Consider the following 24,282-nt stretch of genomic DNA (forward strand, 5'->3'; position numbering starts at 1 on the left):
TAATTCCTTCGTATATTATTGGTTTAAGTTGTCGAAAATTAATATTTCAATTGTGAGGTTCGCATTAGCATACATTTATAAGAGTGGGGAAAAGTATATGCATTTTTTAATAGTTTTTTGAATATGGCTCTTTGAAGACGAAAAAGCAGACGAAAAGCATAGACTTACAAAATGACTGATAACTAAATAACTAATCAAAATTTTTGAAAAAGAAAAAAAATACTTCTTCATTATGTCAAAACACATTTATGGGCCGTGTTTCGTGCCCGGGCGAGGCTTCTGGGGCGATATATTGTGATTACAGACACACACACACACACACACACACACAGCCTCGTTTATTATTATGTATAGATTATCCTATTCGTACTTTGCCACTTCCTGTGCCTGATATAATCTTAACAGATTTAGGTACTCAATTTACATCAGAAATGTTTGAATACTTTTCAGAATCATTGGGAATTAAAATGAATCACACCACTTGTGCACATCCTGCCACTAATTCAGTTAGTGAACGAATAAAATCAGCTATAAATTCTTTAATGAAAGATGGCATAAATTTTAAAAATGCAGCTAGAATTCATAAAAACTTGTATAATGGTGCTAAGCATAGCACAACTGGATTTTCACCTAATGTAATACATTTCGGTAGAAATTTGTCATTAATTTTTGATACTTAGAATCCCGATATTCAGGTACAACAAATAGATAACGGTCATTACTTGGATAAAATTCTTTCGGATTTAAATAAAATGTATGATAAAACTTATGGAAATATCTCTGATGCTTAATATAAGGAAAATAAAAGTAATAATGAAAAATGAAAAATCAGATGCTTAAAACCGAATGATATAGTAGTATAAATTAAATTAAGGGATAAATATAAAGGAAAATTTTCAGGTCTTTTCAAAAAAATTAAGGAGCCTACTGATGCAACTTATTCAATTCAAATGTTAGATAATCAACATAGAAGAATTTTTAAAATACAGATTGATAAATTATTAGTAATGAATAAAAGAAAAAAACTTTAATTGATAACTATGATAATGCTTCTAGGAATAATACAAATTACAAATCTCATTATAATTTAAGTAAAAATAGTCGTTTAGATATTTTTTTTAAAGTTGTGAATGAATTATACGAAATATACATATTGATTTTTTAAAATCTCTCCTGCTTTTAAGGTAGTAATAATTTGCTTACAAGTATATATAAAGTAATTTTTTATGCATGTAAATATCTTTGTATTTCAAATGTATCTTGAATATATATTTGCTATCTTACATTTCAAGTATATAATTTTTCTTTCCAGTTCTTATATGATATGTGATAAAGAAAACAGAAATTAAAACAGTTGCACTCGCATTAGATATATATTGTGCATTTAGTTGTGAAGAACTGTATTCATAAATTATTAAATGCTTAAGTAACGTAAATATTTACTTGAAAGAAATTGTTTACACTATGAACTCATTAATTTTTTTTCTTTCTCTCTGTAACCCTTATGCACAAAGGATGCTAATGCAACGCATTCTAGGATTTGTGAATAAATAATGAATACTTAAGTGTTTTAAAAGATATTTTTATAAGATATTATGTGATTCGTAATTAATATATATATATATATATAAAGGAATGTCGGTGCGTGTGTATGTCCTTCATAGACTCCTAAACTATCCGATCGAATGCTGTAAAACTTGGCATACAGATATTTCAAAGAAAGAGGATGGTCACTGTTGACATCTGAATTCTGCCACAAATCGTTCCAGCTGGAAGAGCAAAAATCGAAATGGAATTTTCTGATTGGTTAAGCGTTAGCCATTGTTTAAAATATAACGATCCAATTTTTAACATATTTTAAAGATACATCACTGATAATTGCTAGATCATAGATCTGTTTAATCAGAAACTAGTTTATTGCACGTATTTAAATATTTAATAATTTTATATTCGCTATGTCAGATGAGTTCTATGAACATTAGGTGGTAGCAGTGTGGTCTACGTCCCCAAACTTACACTTTGTGTGATACCACGAAATTTTATTTTATTTATTCTTTAAATCGTGTTTTTTAAAAAATTACTTATTTAGAACAAACGGTAATTGAATAGAAAACTATTTGTGCTATCAAAGGCAAAATTGAATGGAAAAGTAGTACTAATTCATCTAGAAGAAGCATAAAGAGTCGACGCTAAGGAAGCTTAATTAAGCCATATATGCTTAATTAATTAAGGTAATTTATGCATATGGAAATAAAATAATAAGCCATATACTAGAAAGCGAAAGAAATGGAGTAAATGTATTGATTTGTCTAGAAGAACCGTAAGAAATCATTGTCGACTATGATGCTCAATTAATGTTTGTGATATGTATTAAGTGAAATAAAAAAAGTAACTTCTGAACTAAAAAGCAAATATAAATAGAAGAGATACTTATTCACATTTTGAGTATCCGTAAAAAAGATCTGAATATTATTATTGACCATAATGCTCAATTAATATTGATAATGCGTATTAATTGAAATAAAATAAAATAAGCTATGTGTTAAAAAGCCAAGCTCATGGAAGAAAGATTAATGGCCATGGCTTAAAAAGTTAAGCTCATGGAGGTAAAATTAGTGGGAAATTTGTTTTAGAAAACATTAAAATGCCGCCATTCACTGATGACGATTAATTCATATGTATCCTGACAGTGATATGTACTACTGGCATTATAGTAATTGACGAATTTTTTTTTCATAAGAATTCAACAATGGGTACAAAAATAAAAATATTTTCCGAAAAACTAGAAAATTTTGTAAAAAAGTTCGAAACATTTTTACAAAACTAACAGATTTTTTACAGAAATGAAAAATTATTTTCTTAAAAGAGAGCATTTTTTGCACAAACCTAAATATTTTCTTAAAAGATAGAATATTTTTTTTTTGTAAAAATAAAAACTTTTCCTATATATTAGAAAGACTGATATATTAGACTCGATCACATCCTCATAGTTTCCTAATTCTCGTTCACACAACCTACGGAAATGACCAGTATCCTCTTCTCCATCAACGCTTGTACGAATAAAATTTACTTTGCATATCACATACCAATTTATAGATCGATTTTCTAATAAATCACTTTCAATTATATGAAGTTTTTGATGCGGTTCATCAAAGAATATAAGTAAATCTCCTGATGCTACCTCACTTGAAATAAGAGTCACTTAAACACTTCCAATGCATTTTCACAATTCATTTTCATATTTTTATTGTTATTTGTGGAATGATCTATCTTCCTTTATCTTGAACAAGACTGTGTGTGAATGGATCGGTTAAGATTGAGTAAATCAGATTTTAACTTTAAAGATTCACTACACAAATTAAACTTAGGTGAAACTAAATGAGTCAGTAAGTGTCTCATTAAATTATCATTTCGAAAAAAGGTCTTTTTACATTTTTCACATTCAAGATTTTCTCGATTTTTCATGAGTTTTGAAATGTCTATTCAAGTTACACTTTCGATTAAACACCTTATCACATAAGCGATATTTAAATTCAAATGTTGAACCATAATCTTTTTATGCGTGAATATTTTTCCACACATTTCACATATCTACAAAGTAAAATGAACGCTATTTGAATATCACACTACATTAACTCAATGAATTATTAACAAAAGAAAATTCAAGTATTCTTCAGAAAATGATTATTTTTTTTAAATTGCTAAGTTCGTAAAGTTTATATCAATTTTTTTCCTTTGTTCTCTATTATTATTTACAACAAAATAAATATATGATGTTTTTTTTAGAAATCAATTTTATATCACAAGCAGTAACAATTTTAACTATATACGCATGTTGAAATCATCATAAGTTTTCAAAAATCCTCGAAACGTAAATATTCAACAAGTAATTTAAAGTTATAAAAAATTTTAATTAGCAAAGTTTCAAAAATAAAATTTGCTTACCGAAGGAATGTTGGCAATTATATCATCTAAACGATAATTTTTTTTACAAAAGCAAATATATTTTCTTAAAAGATAGAACATTTTTCATAAAAAATTTTCTGAAAAATTATCGGGGGAAATGCAATGCAATTAAATGCATTTTAAGTTTTTATCATGTAACAACAATAGATTGACGTAAACAATATTGAACATTTTACTTTGTTCTGTTTTTACCGTAAATTGAATAAAGAAAATATATTTATACTTTCCTGTGCATAAAAATAGGGTTATTGAATACATAAAGATACACCAAAATATTATATTATGATTTCGAGATATTTCTTTGCTGTGAAAAGATAATGCTACTTTTTGTAAATGTTTCGAACTGCGCTATTTTATACAATTCAATAATTGTTAATAATAAATATAAGATTTTTTTGCTGAATATAAATTTTTTGATGAATAACATAATAGAATAATAGTTCAGAATTTTTTCGTGCTGAAATATCCATGTTTACATTTGAAATAATATTATGCAGACAAACGAAACTTAAGTAAATTCCTTTTCTCAAGAGAGTACGTGTGTACAATATAAGAAACAATGTATGTTTGCTTGCTGCTCTCTCAAATTCGAGAGAAATTAAAATTTCCTGGCCAGGTGATAATAATGCTCAGCTAATGTAGCATTTCTTATACTCAACTAATTTTACAAGTGAGATTCAATAACATAAGTGTTGAAAATATATGTTAGAACTATGTTATAAAGAAATTGAAAATACATTAAATGCTATAAAAAGTATTTTTATAACTGTGCTTTAAAAAAATTTATTTTTGAATAATAATTTTACTTTGATATTTAACTATACATAAGAGTGTATTACATTTTATATTGCTTAGTTATTTTATGTCTTAGTGCATAGCATTCTTTTATAACATTAGGGAGATCCATTAATTGAGTAAAAAAAGAATATATTACTTTTTTTTTCTGTGTCCAGCGGGGATATACGTGATGCCACAATCGACATTACACATTTCTTACATTTTAAAATGTCCTTAATTACTTAAACTTTTTTTTCTAATCATATTAAACAAATTATATTTAAATGAAATCAATAAGTTAATCTTTATAAAATCGAGCATAAAATATTTTATTCTTTTCTTATCAATCAATGCCACGGCTAACTTTTTATTTTAATATTTAATACTCATAGACTCATTAATTCACTTTCACGCCTAATCGAAATCAAAAATCTATTTATAACTCTTTATTATTAATTTCTTACTGTAAATAATTTGAGCTACATTGTTATAACAATTCTCACAGTCTTGTTGCAGATTCGCGATCACCAAGGTATTTTCAAACCTAATATTGATTATGCCGTGTTGGCTTTATTTTGGATATGTTATCTTTCGATCATTCGCCAATTTGGGATCTCCTCACCATGCATCTGTGTCCATTAGAAATAAATGCATGTACTTTCAATTTAAAATTTGTGGTGACTGGGGGTACCCTTACGGGCCTCTCCGTTCCAACCTTTGAATATATCCATGCTAACAAAACTCTTGATGTGGGAAACTGATTTGTCTTGATCCCTTTAAGGGATTTTCTTTTCTTTATGATTAGTATATTTTAGATATGGCCATTTTGAATATGCCAATTCTCTTACTTAATAAATCAAATTTTTACCAAAACGATTTTATTCATTTTCCTTGAGGCATTGCTTCAAACCACCACTAAATTATTAATGTCAATCACCAACATCACAATGCAGCAAATGCAATGTTTTGGTTAGTTTTCCTTTGAACCAGCGGTTTGAACTTCCTTGATTTCTACGTCTGACAATACTCATACTAAAGTTTTTTTTAATAAAAATTAAACATATATGACACAAAGTATTTTATTTCAATTTTTAATAATAAAAGAAAGTTGATTAAAATTTTTAACTTTTTAAACTTTTATTTTGTGCAAATAAAGAAAAAGTTAATTGACCTTATTTTTTTAATGCCTATAGAAATTTAGAAAAATGTTCTGCTTAAGTTTGTTGAAAATTCAAGAAGTTGTTAATTCGAAAATTTCTGAAATGTTATGTAATGGTGCAATGGATATCCACAGATCAGTAAGTATCAGGTCAGATATGGGGCAGAAGCTGGATGTTATGGTTAATTGGCGCCAACTTCCAGCCCAAAATAAATATTTAGGAAAAATGATAGAGAATAACATATATATAATTTAAATAATATTTGGTAAGTAACTTATACGAAAAAAATGCAATTTTATACAAAAGTTTCTTTTAATTAAAAAACTTTTTACAAATTATTAGTTTATGATCATTGCCAAATAATATTTTCTTGTTCAGTCTCATTATGGCTATGAAATTAGTCACTGTTATAAATATTCTTCTAGATGTATTTTAAAAATTATACGATATTGAAAATCATATTGTGGGTATGCAATTATTATAGATAAGTTAGAAAATATACATTTGCCCAACCGTATATATTATGCCAATGCTTGAAACAATTATGATTTTTAGAATCAAGAAAAATCAAACCTTATCTATAGAAAATTTACTAACTAATAAGTAATTATAATTTCTTTAAAGATTTTTAAATGTTTACTTTAGGGGAGAAAAAAAAACATCATGGTTGGCAGCTGTATTGTACAAATTGTTAATGTACCAATATTTCAATAAAGCAAAGAGAAATATTTATAAACAGTATTTTTTTAAATCAAAGAGTTTTTAAAATCCTTTGGAAAATTTAAGCTAATTGAAGATTTTAACCTTTAGCTTTTCAATTTGGTTGGTTGGTTGGTTGGTGTCGTGTCATGGACAGGAAATAATTTTAAATGTGATCAAAGGTCCTACATGCAACATCTTTAATTTGAAGGCAATTTCCTTCATATAAGTCCCCCCACGAATAGTTTTTCAATTTGATTATTATTAATAAAAAGGTTTTTGAAATCTTTAAGCAATGTCTTTTTTGAAAACTATATTTTAAATACCCCATCCCTGGTTTTAATCTGAAATAATAGTTATTAAGTATTTTTTATGCGATATTCTTGTTTTTATATATTTAAAGTGAATTAAAAGTTTCTTTAAAAGAAATAGTTAGATATAGGGGCGAAAAATAAATATTAATTAAGTGCTATACTATTAAAGCTAAGAAAAGGAGGGAAGATGGATACCAAATGACCGGCTAAAAGTCAGGTCGGATATACAGTAATCGGTAGCCGGCTAGTATAAGATGCGTTATATCAATATAGTTATGATATTTAAAAATACCTGAATAGTTAAAGGTTTTTCTGTAAATTGTTATTTTACTTTTTAAATCAAAATGAAGTGTAAAGCATTATATTAAAATTACCGAAATGATCTTATACAGAGACTTATTAAGATTTGCAAATCATGAAACCAAATACATTGAGCTTTTTAACATTTACATCCATATAATTTTTGATTATCCTGCTATTTCAGCAAAAAGAAGAAAATATTTTAACCAAGAACTTATTTAAAACAAATGTTGACAACCTTGTGCGTATTGTACGCCATTTTCATGACAGATGATTTCAGATGCATCCTATATCTGAAGTTTACTAAGAAATAATTATATATACTTTGGTCTAATAAAATTTATGTTTTCTGTTTGTAGAATTGTTTTCTATTTAGAAAGATTAAAGCAAATATTTGGTTGAGGCAAAATTAAATGTAGTTTTTTTCTCCAGAGATCAATGAAATATTTTATTTTTACCCATCCAACAGAATTTTTCAATATTGCCAATATTTATTGAAAAATAGTTAATGTATAACATATTTCATAGTAATTCTATTTTTTTTTCTTTTTGAATTGTCTAGATTAGTGATTACTTTTTTCCCTAAAACAATCTTCCCTTATAAATTTAACGCTAGAAAGATGGATGATGCAAAATTACCCCCCCCCCTTTTTTTTGGTTATACTCTATAATGGAAAATTGAAGTTAATTTTTTTTAAAACATCTTAATGCATTCAAATTCTTTTAAAAGTCCTAGAAAACATTTTATTACTTTCCTGAGAGTGTTTTTTTTTTTTTAAATTTATTTTTAAGCAAAAAGCGCTTACTGTTGTTTTCACCTGAAATTTGGAGTCACGCGATTATTCACAAACTAAAGCCACACTTGTACATCTGTCGTTCATTTACAATTACTGTGCTGTGAAAGCCAATACATTCATAATTAAATACAATTTTTGTAATTAAGTCAAACTATTTTACACCGTCAATAACTATCTGAATTATAAATTGTGCCCTAACGTAGCTTAATGAAAATGTGGGTTTGATGTAAAGTATTCTTATAATGTTAAATTTCAATGGTACCCACTGAAACATTGTTAATAGTTGAAAAAATTTTCTAGATTTGTATATTTAAATTTTTTTAGTTCAGCAAAAAGATGTTAGAATGAGCTATGTATGTCTGGTATTACTTATTAAAATGATGTGTTATAAATTTAGAATAATTTTGATTCAATTGTGTCACTTCACGCCTTTTCTCAAAACCATGAATTTAATCCACAAAATTTGTACTAATAATTTACAACTAACGTTCATACGATGTAAGTGTTATTAGAACTAAAAGAGCATTGAAATAACCTTAGCTATTGTAGCTGGCATAGTGAAAGTGGCATGTTTCCATTCAACACATGTGATGTCAAAACCAATCAGGGATAATTTTTGATTTCCTCTCTTTCCGAGGTTTTTTTGGGCAATTTAAGTGTTTAATAATTAAATAAACATTTGGTGGGAAAAAAACAATAAGATTTTCGATTTCAGGAAAGAATTTCCAAAAAGTTAGGGTTGGAAATAAAAAGAAATAAGAAAGCTGTAACTGCACATTCAGAAAAATAATTTAGTGAAAGTGTTGAGTATTTCGGACCTTCCAAAATCTGTTCCAATTTATGTGCTTATTTAATTATTCAAGCCTTAGCATAACAGAAATATGTATACAGAACGTTATACCTAGAATGACGCAAGGAGCCGGAGGGACCCCTTGGTATTTTGGTAGGTAACTCAGAACCCCAAATAGTTTCGGGTATAAGGTATCCCAGTTTCATTAAAAAAAACTCAATTAAGTAAGAAATTGTGTATACATATAATTAAAAGTACAGTGTTCTGTTTAATCAAATATTTTCGTTAATCATATAGAATAAAATACCATGGAATTTAAATGATCAAGCCTATAATATATTTTTATCACATAATTATATTAAGATTTTGGATGTTTAATTATTGATCTACACTTGAAAAATCTAGGGAGGGCCAAACTGATACTCTCAGATTTTTTAAGGTATAAAGCAGTGCTCAGTTTTTCTAGTGTTAAGAAAATTACGTAATATTTTCTCCCAGGACTATATTTATTTTTTATGTTTACAGGGCAGCCAACTTTCTAAGCTTTTTTCAAAAAATTATTCTAGTGCTACTTAAGTTTGTGTTTCAACGAATTATTTTTTATTCATTTAGGCATATTTTCCACACCAGTACATATAAATGATTTAAAAGTTCATATGCAACATCCCTTTGTTCTAGCTCTTCCGGGGTAAAGCTTTTAAATTGTTGCCAAAATTACCAAAATTTTAAAAGTTTTGGTTTTTAGTTGTCCACCGTTCTAATAAAATATTTTTCGAAAAGCGTAGTGGTTGGCAGACCTGTAATTATTTTCAAGGTAAAAGTAGGCACAAAGCTAGTGTCATTTGTTTATCTAATGTGATTTAATTTGAATTTTTACTTTACAATTATGATGCGCGAATGTATGGGAAAAAAGTTCATCAGTATAATTATTGAAATTCAACATTTATGTATGTCAAATACTTTTGCAAATTATATGTGTAAAAAAATTAGGAAATGTCATTAAAAATAAAGTATTCAAATAAATGCTTTAAATTTGTATGTTTGTCTTTATTTATCAAAGTTATCTTTTTGTTGTAATTTGCACTTATACACTATAGGAAATTTTTATTTGCTCTTCAATCTTAATGTTAAATAAAAAAATTAATTATTGAATGTTACCTTGTTTTAAATTCAGGATAAAACTTTATGCAAGTAAATGTCTGCCTTATAATTAGAGTCTCAAGCTTTAATTTTGCTTAGGTCGAGGCAACCTTACAAAATTAAAATGAGAGAAATCAACTTGTAATGACAAATTATTATAAAGGAATATAATAATAAAACTTCTACATAACTATAGCCGATATTGACATAGTATTCCATACCAAAAAATATCTATATTATTTTCAAATGCAAATTGGACTAACATAAAGATGTTCCAATTCCGATAATGTCCATTAAAAAAACATGATGGATTGTGACGAAAAGTTATAGTTGTAGCCAGCCAATTTTGTGTACAATGTACTTAGAACCATTAGGAAAACTACAATATATATTTGTTTTTCATTAACCAGCAAACAAAATGAACGATGGGTAATGAACAGTCTTGACGATGATCTTGGATGATTGTTGATTGAATACTAAAATAGAAACAATTAGAATGCGTTGATTCAGGTTTTGTTATACCATCAAGCAAAGTTGGTTTCGCTCATATTTTTTCTATGGTCTATCTTGACGGTACCATCAAATAATAAAATATTTTTTTATGTGATATTAAGTTTGAAACCATTAAAATACGATGGATTGATTTTGTTTGGCCATCAAACAAAACCCTTAACCCATGTAGTTTTGCTCATGTTGGTCGACATATAGTTGTTCCAATTCCTAATATGGAGTAATGGTCAGTTTTGATGATACCATCAAAGAAAAGATGGTTTTTGATGGGATATTAAATAGGAAACCTTTCACATATGAGGGATTGCTGGCCATTGCTGGGCCATCAAGAAAAACCATCAACACACGTTGGTTTTTTAACATGGGATGACGGTCAGTCTTGATGGTGCAATCAGAAATTAATATGGGATATAAGTTGGAAACCAGCAAGATATATTGGTTCCTGATGAATTTCTTTGTTGGACTATTAAAAAATATCATAAAACCTTGTTGGCTATTGACAGAGTTTTTTTTGGACGAGTGAAAAATACCATTAAAATATGTTGGCTCCTGATGATTTTTCCGCTAGAAGATCAAAAAGTACCATCAAACTATGTTGGATTTGTTTATGTTGGCCCAACATAAATTTGTTCCAATTTCCATAGACAGACTTTGATAGACAGACTTTATGGTACCAACAGGAATTAAAATGGTTTTTGATGGAATATAAGTTGGAAAACCACAAAATATGTTGGTTCCAGATGAATTTTTTTGCTGGACCATCGAAAAATACCATCAAGCCATGTTGTTTCTTCATAGATTTTCTTGTTGGACCATCTAACCATTTTAGTTTTGTTCATGTTAGCTCAACAAAAAGTTGTTCCAATTTCTAATAAGAGGTGATGGTCAGTCCTAATGGTACCATCATAAAAATAAGATGGTTTTTGACGGAAGGTCGTGATGGTTATCATTTTATTCATGTTGGTCCATCAAAGAAAAACCATCAGAAATTTGGTCTTGGGCATGTAAATATGCTGCCGATCAAACATTCAGTGGACGACGTGAAATATCATAGGAATAACAAACATGCACCAAAGTAACATTTTTATAATTTAAAGAGAAAAATAAAAATTGAAATTGTTTTCACGCTACTACGAGCAGTGCCTTCAACGAATTGAGTTCAAGGCGAATTATATTTACAGCGAATTTTGCCCACGATGAATTGTGCTTATGTAGAGTTATGCTCACAATGATATGTAGCCTAAACGAATCGTGAGTGACATACTGTGTACATTAAGTTGACATGACACTGTTCCATATTCTACTTCTTGAACTCAAAATGAGATATTGTACTAATAAACCAGGGTAACACCTCCTGTTCGTTGTGCTTATGGATACTCGGATCTGAATTCGTATCCTCTCGGAATGCTTCTCTTTGCTAATTGCATAATTATGTACTTCAATTTAGATTTGCATGCATTGCTGTATTTCTCTTTAAAATGATGCAATATGTACATACTGGGAAACTTTTGATTTTAAAAGTTTTTTTTAAAAATTTATATACATTACGATTCGATTTGTGTACATTTTATTGTTAATTTAAAAATATTAAAATTTCTTCCACATCAGAGAGGGGAAAATTTATAGTAGTAGAGTTATAGAGTTCAGTTTTCTGAAATATAATAGTTCTAAGTTCGTTATTTTAATTCAAACTTGTAAAATAAAGGTACCAAAAAATGTGAGAAAATTAAATAATAAAAATTCTAGTAACGAATGTAAATAAAAATGGAGGTAGTATACCTCTGTTAAAAAAAAGTGAAGTAGATCAATGAGAAATGTATTGCCTGTAGATTTGTGTCAGTAAAACGCGTTTATTATAAATTTAAATATAGATTTAAAGAGTATGAAGTGCGCAATATAAAAAGCATAGTTAAAGAGAAAACATGAAATGCATTACTTGTATGAACTGTTGGATGACAAACCTTCATTTTAGCCAAACTTCACGCTCAGTTTGTTACAGCTGTTTCTTTGCTAACTCGAGAAATGGAATTCTACCAGTTTTGAGACAATATCTAAAGAATTCTAGCAATTATAATTTTAAAATGTTTATTTGTATATGTGTCAAAACTCAAAACAGGAGGACCTATTAATTGTTACGTTAACTTCCGTTCTTAAATCTGAACACACAGTTTGTTTGAGAATTTTAATTTACAAAACATCAAATTCAGTGTTTATAGTAGTTGATTTTGTGTACTTTGTATATTACTTAAATTTTTAAGTAATTATTAGAAAAATTTAAAACTTTGTCGAAAGGAATAAAAAACCTTGCTATCTTTCATTTTCTAAAATTGTATAATTTCACAGTTTAGACTTCTTAGAAATAAAACTATAAAATGCTTGACCAAAAAATTGTGATTTATTAATTAAGACCACAATCAATATTTTACATTTCTTTTTCTGCATCACACAATTGTTTTATGTTCTTGAGTCATTCCTGTCCGGCTAGGGAAACTCTTCTTACCCTCATATTGCAGAAATCCTCCACCTCATTGAAAATTTCAATGAGGTACAGAGAAGGATTTTCTGCCGGGTATTCAATCTTGAAACGTTTGACAGCTGAAAAATACAATAAATAAATAAATGATTATTTAAACTAAATATTTTTATAACTGTAAAATAATACTCATGATTTCATGTTAAATAGTAAGCGAAAAGTTTAAATACCATTATCCCCCCCCCTAGAAATTTCGCAATTTGGAGCACCGAAAAAAATAATGTTTTAAAACTCATGCTTGATAGTAAGCAATAATGTGATATTTGTGCTTTTCGTTGAGCTATGCAGTTCAAAAATTGAAAATTTTACAAGTTATTGATTCAACTAAAAACAGTACATTATAAGCTGAGAAATTGTATATAATCATCGATATATGCCGAAATGGCGTTTTTACCATAATGAATGTTGTATTAGTCAACTTTTATTTTTTTGGTGAGTTTTTGTTTGAGAATCAGCAAAAAGAGGAAATCTATGTTAAAAACAAGTAACATAATATTAAAGGAAATGGTAAGTAAGACTGTTTCTGTTTATGACTATATTCGTTAATCAATTATTAGCTTATTATATACTCCCAGTTCATAACACATATATTTTAAGATTAGAATGATTCGTTTGCTCATAAATAGCTAATTCTTATATTTTTTGCAATTTCTGGTGAAATGACCTTCAACGATATCAGAAATGACCTTCAAAGATACACATGGCATTGAGTTTTACACGAGTGGTATCGCTTTTTGTAGAGTTTTGGCTTTCGTTGTGAACTATCGAGTTTAACTATAACTTTTTGTCTCTGTTGAAAACTCTTTTTTCAGAACAGAGGGCATTTTTTTCACTGAACATCACATTTCAGCTGCCCTATCATTAGATAGCTGATATTAACTTGTGAAAAAATTTGATTGATTCTACGCGATTGCTGTGTGAATTAGAAAGTAGAGAAAAAGTTTCTATTTCCGAATATTTTTCTATTTCACTATCGAAGAGGTAAAGACACAGATCAAGCACGAAAAGAAAATATCTGGTGTGTATTGACAAAGCGCCAGTGTCAGTTGCAAGATTTCTTTCCGGCAATATTGATGTCGAAAATGCATTTGTTCTGGAAAGCCATCTAAAACGGATGATAACACAATAAAATCATCAATTAATACACACCAGTGAATAACTACTTTTGAGATTTCTGATAAATTAAATTTATTTTACTCGACCATACCTGATTATTTTAAGCAGTTAATGTTTCGACATATTCTCGTTTTTTAAAGAAATTTGTGTTGATGTCTGTGTTTTGCTTCTCAAACGTCAAGAAAAGGATCTAGTTTTGAAGCGCATCATCACTGAGGATAAAAAATGGGTTGTTTATAGAGATGTTTCGGTACAAAATGTTTTCAAATGCTAAAACCTTTACTTCAAATGAAGAAGTCAAACATAACCTGAATTCGTTTCTTTTCTCTTTCCTTTTTTTTTCTTTTTTTTTTCTGAAAGCTGAGAACAAAATTTTATGATCGTGGAATTATGCTTCTGCCAGAAAGATAGTAAAAGTTAGTGGGTCAAAATAAACAATATAAAATTCTATAAAATATTTATTCACTCAAAGAAACTCGTCTTTCATTTTCATAAAGAATAAGAAATTCCCACCAACCCGATACATAATTTTAATTACTTTTCAAAATCTTACCAAATTCACAATTTAAACCTTTCATAAAAAGTTTCACTTTAAAGGGAATTTAACTATTCCTCTACTAAAATAGCAATTGTTTTTTTTTAAGTTTTTATTAATGAGCTATAATGAGGAGTATTATGTATCTAATATACTATTCGACATTTTTTTGCTCATTTAATTCTCATTTTCAAACTGTTGATTAAACATGTTTGAAAATCATCTTAAAATAAAATAATGTTTTGTTGCTTGCTAGCACTATACGGTGGAACTTCGATCCATCGTTCCCGCATCTTTAGTTTTCCTGTACGTATCGTTTTGTTTTAACGGTCCCGTCACAAATGCCATTTTTATAATGTTAATAAAATATGCTCTTCACCTCGGAAGATGCAGGAAGTGTTGCTCATTTAACGTTACCCAGTGGGCACCTGTGAAACTAAGTCACGGAGGCGAGCAACATCACCCACGCCACGCTGCCACAGACAGATACCCGTTTATGGTTCATTAAATTTTAACTAACCTCCTGAAATTTTTGCATCATCTTCTTCTCTTACATCATCTTCATCTTCATGGCTTTTCTGTTCTTTAATTTCTTTTTTCCCCTTGCAGCATTGGAATATGCTGCAAATGATGGCCACTATTTCTTTAAACTTCATGACTGACAGGTATCCTACAAAAAAGTAATTCGTTTTTTTTACTTATCTTGCAGCTTTTCGGACTTTACTTCTGAACTTAAATTTGCATGCTTTTTTTAACATAACAACATGAATTTATTAGAGCAGAAAATCTCACAAACTTTTACAAAATCAAGGAAAATAGCAATTTTAAGGGAAATAAAATTCTTTCGTTACCCTACTCATGTTCAGAAAAATGTTCCAGATCTATAGTCTGTTATTTTGTTTTAGAGAATTTTCACGCCTCAAAATAGCTAAGAGCAGTTATAAAAATTCTTTTGCTGATTTAGAGAAATTCAAATATACAGGATTCTTTCAAAAAGTACTGAATAGAACAAAAAATAAAATGTTTTCCATTTAAATAATATTTAATATTTTCCGCTCCATAATGAATAGTTTCAAATATTTTTTAAAAGTATGGAGTTATTCCCAACTTGCAGTGTTTAAACAAAAATAATTATTTTAAAACAGAATAAGAAGAAAGAAAGAATTGTGTGTTTGTAATCTATTTAAGACCTTTAAATATCCCTGCAATTTTGGAACACATTTAATTAGACATTTTCTATGGTAAAACAAAATCTTTCTTTTCTTTACAATCTGAAATCTGAAAGTTTCTCTTAGTATACTATATATATATATATATATATATATACTGTATATAATTTTGCAGCGAAAAAAGTTTTTGAGTAAGACATTGACACATTTTTATTGCTTTAAAATCTGCTTAAAGTTTGGTATTCTAAAAAGAGTAATGTAATAATAAAAATAATTTTTATTTAATAATTATAATAAAATCGTTGCTCATCGTGGAATTCAATCAAGAATACTGTCCCATGTTTCCACAAGCTTCAAGATGTCTTAGAAGACAGTAGTTTGGAATCCGAAAATTTTGAGCAGGTTTATATGAACATTAATTTGGCCGTAGTGGTTCTACTTACTTAGTTAGATGTTACTACACCTCGAAAGTATAGCTGTTTCATGGTTCAAAATCCTTATGATGACTACTGTTTAAGCATTATTCAAATAGTGAACTGTGTATAATATACTTTTAATTGCCTGTCTCGATGTATACAAATGTGAGAAAGAATCACTATATGATAAAAAGATATAAGAATGTTACTTAAGCACACATGAAATGTCAATTAATTCATGTGACTTATATTGTTTTCTTTAACGGCTTCAATTACCAATATTTTTGAAAAAAATTTTGAATTGTTACTGCTATGTAAATTTTCTTTATTATTCAAGATAAAGTTTTGAAATTAATATTAAATAGCCCACTTACATTCAGTTAACATGACTAAAAGTAAACAGAGTCTATTTGATTTCATTAAACAAAAACTATTGAAATCATTAAGAAAGTATTTTAAAATTTTATTAATTGATATATGGTAAATGTGTCAAAATTTTGCGGCTTTTATCATTAAATTCCTAAGTTCTAAGTTTTCTGTAATATTTAAATTACCATTAATAATATGTTTATGATGATTATCAACAAATTTAAAATGTATCTCTTCTTCACAGTGACATTCATAATTGTATATATTAATTTTCTTTATGTATTTGCTAATATAATTATAATAAAATATACTGCTAATAAGAGATTTATTATATTTAAAGCATTTAATTTTGTTAAAATCTTTTAATGGAAACAATTTTTGTTAAATTTTCAAATATATTAGGAAGTTCAGTCTTATCGGAAATAGGTTTTGAAAATTAATAACGAAATACAAATTACCAAAATTTGCCATTTTATTTGATGAAATTTTACTCATTTTAGTTTCCACAAGATTGAAACAAAGAATTTTGAAACTTAAATTAATAAAAGTAAAGTTAAAAATAAATTCTTGATGCTTATATTCATCATTAGTCTTCAGGTATTCAAGATTTTTTTGTCCATCTTAAGAATAATGATGTATATAAGCTTCAAGATCCTATTATTAGGAAACAACAGTGAAAAATAAACAACTTTAATTTTATTTATTGCCATATCAAAAATCCAATAATATCACAGTGCTACTTTTATATAATCACATGTATAATTATAAGTCACAAATTTTCGTCTTAATGTCTAACGTTCCGTTTAAACGTCTCAGGCCAAATTATTTTTTTAATTTAAGTAATTTTTAATGAATAAAATTTTTTAAATTAGTAATTCAGTAAAATTTTCAACAAAAAAAATTCTTTGCAGTAACAAAGCTTTCATTATAGATATATGCTTATTTTATGAGTTATTATTAAGAGTAATAAAGTCATTTGAAGAAGGATGATTCTCCAATTAAATTTCGTCTTTTCTATTTGGAAAGCCACCTCCAAATAACCTTATTATTAATAACTAGCCGCCTAAGGCGGCCAGCTGTCCGCCACGCTGAAGGTTAAAACATAGCAGGAAATCTGAAGATTAGTGGACAATTAAAGTGCTCCTGTCCAGCAATTTTGTCTTCATATCCAGTTCTGCTGCAGATGTGTTATAGCTCTTGAGGATGTTTGAAATTATATAGCTACAACGCTTAAGAANTGTAAGTCTAAAAGTGGTTGTCCTAGAAAATATCGGTAAAATATGAGCAGCATAATAAAAAAGAAAATTATAGTACACCATAAAAATTTCCGAACTAAATTACGGTATAAAGTACAGGCACTTTGGATGCCTTATCCGTAGAATCCAGTATAAGTCCATTTTTACAGTAAAATATTATACAAAAATTTTTAAGGTAATATTTATTTAAATAGAGTGATTCAATGATTTTACTGTAATTATTATTCTAAAAACTACGGTATATCAGATTTTTTGTACAGAAACATAGTCCGGTAAAAAGTACCGGCACCCTGAGTGCCGGTATTTTTTGCAGTAATTTGATCTGGCATTTTTTTTATTGTCTGACTGCAAGAAAACTACAGATTAAATTGCAATGGTTACACGAAGAAAGTAGTATGAATATTAGTCGCAATGCAGTTAAGAGATCTTTATACGATGTTTAATTGCACAGTTTGATGTCTATATTAAAGCCATTAATTAATAGAAAAATTATAATTGCTAGATTACAGTTTACCTTAGACTACTTGTAGTAAATTTTCAAAAATTAGAAAAAAAATATTTTTTTGATGAATACAAAATTAATTTACTCAAAAGTGGTGTTAGAAATGTAAGTTCGATGTCTTTCTTTCTTCTTTTTTTTACTAAACTTTTACTAAATGTTACTAAATTTTATTTATTGAACTTTATTTTACTAAATTGTTTTATCCTGAACAAAATGCATTTTTTTAAAAAATTTATGCAAAAGTCAAATTACATATTAAGAATATCGACAGCCAAAATTAATTTAATACACTTAATATCATATCACGATGGTGAAATAATTATTGAATATGAACTCATTATTGATTTGAATAATTGTTACATTTATGCTTCAATCTACTATAATATTTCCATCTAAATTATTCAATATTATTTAACATAAAATCTTTTTAATCAAATTGCAAGAAATAGGCAGTTCAGCTGTATTTTTTGAAATCTTGATAGCGTGTAGTGTTTGTCGTTAAAAGTTTGATTACGTTCTGATGGTACTATACATATTTTTTTTAAATTTAAACTATGTATTACAGCCGTGGTGGCTCAGGAGTTATAGCGCTCGCTTTCCAAAGAGGTGCACTAGTTTCCAATCCAGCAATGGCTTTTCGGTACAAATTCCGCACCCGGTACCACCAACAACAGTTCTGACTCAAAATATCTTCAGTGGTAGATGAATCCTTGGTTAGACTCCCCTTGCCGTCAGGCTAACCGTGGGATGTTTTCATGCCCTTCCTTTCAATTTAACACAAATTGATTCCATCGAAAAATCCTACAGGGAATAAAAATATCTCCCAATATTAGATCCAGGACTTGCCTTGTCTTCTAAATTCGGTTCAAAATATCAAGACAAGTTGAACACTGTTTGCCGTAAACAGAAAATAAAATAAAACTACATTAGTAACATTGATTTGAGTTTTGGGTAGTAAGTCTGCATTTGAATGTAGAGTGAATGTAGAATTCTCTTTTTTAAAAGATATATAATTTTTTAAAAAATGAAATAAATTTTTTCTGACGAAAAAATTTGTCTCAATAAAAATAATTTGACAAAGTAAACATGTTCTATTATATTGTAAATTATCTATCATTCAAAAACTTAATTAATAATTTTTCATAATAATTTATTATCATTTTAGCATATTTTTATTATGACACAAGTACCTTAATTTTATATTATGCATTTTTTTTCTCCCGTTTTTCCTTGTATTTAATGCGTTTAAATAGAATAAGGAATTTAAAACTGCTGTGTCTCAAAATCCGTAATTTAGAATTTTACATATATTTAATAATTCTGTGGGTTAGTTGTTCCAGACTTAATTTTCAAATAATAATTAAAAATATGGAAAGCCAAAATTTTCACTCTATGTACTACAGGTTGTTTAGAACGTTACTTTGAAAAGAATTTCACTAAATGTACAAAGCTGGACTGAAAGTTCCCAATGACCATGAAGGCAATCATAATAAATGAGTAAGTAACTCTCCGGGTGTTGTGAAGCCTGAAGAAAAAAGCGGGTAAAAATTATGTTTGATTTACTGAATTTGGGAAGACAAACTTTTGTTGAATGACTCTTGCTTTCATAAATATAAAACATGATTGAAGCATAGATGATGTATTTTTTCTTCAACTAAGTAATTGCAAGCGGTTACTCACGAAGCAAATTGTAGATATTCACGTAAATCACATGTTTTAAATAATCACATAAGAAAAAAAAGAGATGAAAAATATGGTGATAGAGGGGCCAATAAGCCACGGACAATAAGCTTTGTTCAAAAAAGTTTTTCCCACTGTAAATTTTCGCTCCTCCAGGCGAAAACAATTTGTCACATAAAACGCATAAAACTTCGGTGCACGAGATCAGTGATTATGGCTGAAATACATTTGAAACTATCTGCAGTGTCTGGAAAGAAATAGAAACTGAACTGAAATTTGGATCGTTGAGCCTTCAAATGCGCAAATTTGAAATCATGCAATACTCGTGCAACTTAAATTAAGCAATTAGTCACATTAAGAATCTTACAAAAATACTGAGGGGAAAAAAAGAAAAACACCATCAAAATTTGAACAATCATTGACGACAGAGATGGAGTTAAAATTAGAAACTTTGGATGTCCGAAACGGGGAAAATTTACTTTCAACTATATCGAATTTCTTCTCTCCTCAATTTTTCTTTGAAAGCACTCGGCATTTAATATTTTTTTCTTCATTAATGGTTCCTTGAATAATCATAAAGCTTTTTTTTTTGGTTTTATAACTCCTTGAACTCACTATCCGAAACCGAAAAATAAAACAAATAAATAAATAAATAAAAATAAAAAAATTACAAATAAATTCTCATAACCAATACTGAAACTCTAACGAGAGTGAATTAATCTCTCCCACTTATTATCATACCTATTTTTTATTAATCATTTCGTAATTCATGTCTTGTTTCCGAAACACCTATCCTTGATTTCTAGGATCATGCGGTGTATTTCGTACTTGATAATAAAAGAGAAGTCTCTTATTATCACATCCGACAAAATTTTTTTGGTTTTTTAAAAAAATGCACCAAATGAATAAAATTATATTATTTTTATATGTGCTAGCATAAAGCGTTTACTTTAATATACATTTTGATGACATACTTTTCCCTTTTTGAAATTTAGGAGTAAAGCAAGGTAAAAATACCGTTTTCATAACACTGTCATTTACGGTATTAAAATTTTCTTTAATGAAGTTATTGAGAGTTCTTTTAATCTATTATGCTTGTAATTGCTGTGGCATCTAATAATGCTACAATTCCCTTCTGCAATAAAGATTTTATTTTTTGGAAAAAAATTTTTTTATTAAATAACTTTAATAAATATGAAAAAAAAAAATTCAATAGCAAGTTTTAATTTATCGGATGTCATACATTACAATGCACTATCTTCAAAATTTTACATTTTATCATATCTCTTACAAAAAGAAATATTTAATTTATTCGTTTTATTTGCTGATTTACTGTTATTTAATCAGTCAATCGTTGCTTGTCTAAAAGAATAAATTTGAATTAATGCTTTAATACATTTTTTAAAGATAATTTCAGTCAACACGTGTGTAACCAATCTTAATTTTCTTTTGGCCTCGAATAGTTAAGTTGGCAATCCAACAATTATTTTCTTTTCTCTACACAAAATCACAAAATTGCCGAGCATACAACTTGTGTAGCACCGCACCGTGAAAAGGATTTACCTCCTTCGAATTTTCTCTAGTTTGCATTAGAAGAACATTTTTGAAATCCAAATTATTTTTCATGAAACAAAACGTTGACTTTTATGTAGTTTAGGCTTTTAAAAAAAATTTTAGCCAAAATAAAATGTTTTTCCTCAAAACGTTTATCACTTAGTGGTCAATTAACTAGTAAAAAAAATAAAATTGGGGCATTTTCTGTTTGCCAAGTATCTTATTGTTGATATAAGCTTTGCTGTTGCGATAAACTTTACTCATACTTTCGGGATTATACGGAACAATTTTTTTCGTGAAATATATTAAATTTTCTTAGAATGTAGTAAATTAATTTGCGTATCTAAACCATTATACACTAAATGTAACTCATTATCTGCTCAGAAACGAGCGATTTTCTTACACATTAAATTTTCATACCATAATATTTGAAAATAGTAACTTACAAATAGTAATACTAAAAGAAAACAAAAATTTCTTTAAAATTCTAAATCGATAAAACTTCTTTGAAAAAAACGCGCTAAAAAGCAGCAGAAATTTCAAAAAAAGTAGCAATAAAGGAAACGAAGGAAATAAAAATAAATATATGACCAAGGAAGCCGACGTCTTCAGGGGGTACCGGCCCCGGTAGCCATAAAACAAAACCAATTCTAATTGAGGGAGAAGCAAATGCCTAAATTAACTCCCTCAGTACCCCGTTGGTTTTGTATAGAAGTCCAGGAAAAAATATGAAATACAAATAACCAATTTGGAAACGAAACTCAAACAAAATCATCAGAAAATAAAAACTCACTTAACCAGGTCAAACATCGATTTCACAAGCAAGCCGAATGAAAAGAAAAAACTAAAAACTAAGGAAAACAACGCCCTCTATTACAATGCGCAGATAGAAAATAAAATAAAAGAAGTCAAGATAAAGAAATACCAAACAAATTAATAGAATGCTTAACTGGGGATGCTCGGTTAAAACTTGAATTGCGCACTGCTAAAAGAAAAAAATATATAAAAACCTAGAATTCTTCAATCATTATCTTAATTAAAAAACTAACATTACAAAAGTTGAAAGGAAAATCATTATTACTCAAATTATTCAAAATATTATTTAGAGCTTCCCGAAAACTTTCAACATTATTGCAAATACTTTTGATCCTTACCAATTGTGAAAAAACTAAATTTTTGAAAATTTTATTACACAAATTAGTATTAAAGTTGCAGGAAAAAACAACTTTAAATTTAAAAGCTTTTCCTTTATCAAAAACACAAATTTTAATAAAACTGTTAAGAATATCAATTTTAAAATCTAAATATTCAACATTTAAACAATTCTCCTTAGTTTTCTTCAGAGCCAAATCTCCAGGATAAATACTATAAATAAAATTATAATTTGCACAATTAAACAAAATCAAATCATCAATATATCTAAAAGCTTTAAATTCATTATGCTCAAGAAATTTAGCTAAAAAAAAATGCAAAAAAATATAGGCATAAGCACCAGAAAAGGAATTACCTTGTGGAATTCCAATAATATGTTTATAAAAATCTAAACCTTTAAAAAGAACATTCTCAAAAAGATTAAACTTACATAAACCCAACTAATTAGACTTATCAATTTTCTCATTAAATTAGTACCTATCATAAATGCCGCCACAAATCTCAATAATCTTTCCATGTGGTATAGTTGCATACAAATTTTCGAAATGAAAAGTATTAATGCTGGAAATATCATTATTATTAATATAATCCAAAATTTCAACATTACTATTTATGACAATATTTTTCTCTTTTTTAATTTTAAGCAAAGTAGTTTTTAGAAAACTAAAAAACCTTTTTCTGAAATCAGAATTATAACAATTAGTACCACACGCTATAAATCTAAATTTAATCGGATTTTTATGAAATTTAGCAATAGGAAATAAATATGGAAATGTAATTCTATTTAACCTTAATTTTAAATTTTCACTAAATGCTATAATTATTTTTTCAATAATTTTTTAATCTTCTTTTAATTTTAAATAAGTATTATTTGCGTTATATTCTCCAATAATAAATTTTTTAAAAAAATATTTACACATTATACAAAAATTATTTGAAGCTTTATCCACTACAGTAACAGTAAATTTATCCTTAAGATTTTTAATTTTCTAGATAAATCATAATCAATATAAGTACCACTAAGAAATGAACTATAACTGGTATAAAATAAGTTAAATTTAACCCTTAAATAATTTTAGTTTTCCACTCAGAAAAATCCTCATCGGGCCAATAATATTTTCCGGAAATTTTTGCAATAAAATAATCATGATCCTTTTTAATACATAAAATAATTTTTTTTTTCATTTTAACACGTGTCCTAAATTTTGAACCTTTGCTTAAAATACTGATTAAATCTTGATCACCAACTATCTCCAAATTTTCCGTAATAGCATGTCTATAATCATTATCAATAAATTTTGAAAAATCCTTCTCATTACAATAACAATCAAATTTAGAAATACAATTAAGATTTCGACTCAAAAAATTATAATTACACACCTTTTTTCTAAGCGTAGAAGAATATTTAAAGGCAGCAGAAACCCTAATTTGCTCTAAAGGAAAAAAATCACAGAAAGACCATGAATAATCTGTGGTAACTTAGCAATTTCAAATTTTTTATCATGAAAATTAATCGTACAAAAAACCTTTTCAACTTTAGAAACCTT

At 27.7% G+C, this 24,282-nt stretch overlaps 1 protein-coding gene across 2 annotated transcripts in view; it reads right to left on the minus strand.

Annotated features, from left to right (window-relative positions):
* Window positions 1–12,829: 12,829 nt before the first annotated feature.
* The window catches only part of LOC107447434 (uncharacterized), a 102,776-nt gene continuing 91,323 nt past the window's right edge, over window positions 12,830–24,282 (minus strand). For both annotated transcript variants that reach the window (XM_016062352.3, XM_071184409.1), the window contains exons 2-3: window positions 15,158–15,307; window positions 12,830–13,048 (exon numbers count right to left, since the gene is read on the minus strand). In XM_016062352.3, the coding sequence (XP_015917838.1) occupies window positions 12,921–13,048; window positions 15,158–15,307 (278 nt within the window). In that variant the 3' untranslated portion in view covers window positions 12,830–12,920. The remainder of the gene's footprint in view (window positions 13,049–15,157; window positions 15,308–24,282) is intronic.

Source organism: Parasteatoda tepidariorum, chromosome 1 (genome assembly GCF_043381705.1).
Source record: "Parasteatoda tepidariorum isolate YZ-2023 chromosome 1, CAS_Ptep_4.0, whole genome shotgun sequence".
Lineage (NCBI taxonomy): Eukaryota > Metazoa > Arthropoda > Arachnida > Araneae > Theridiidae > Parasteatoda > Parasteatoda tepidariorum.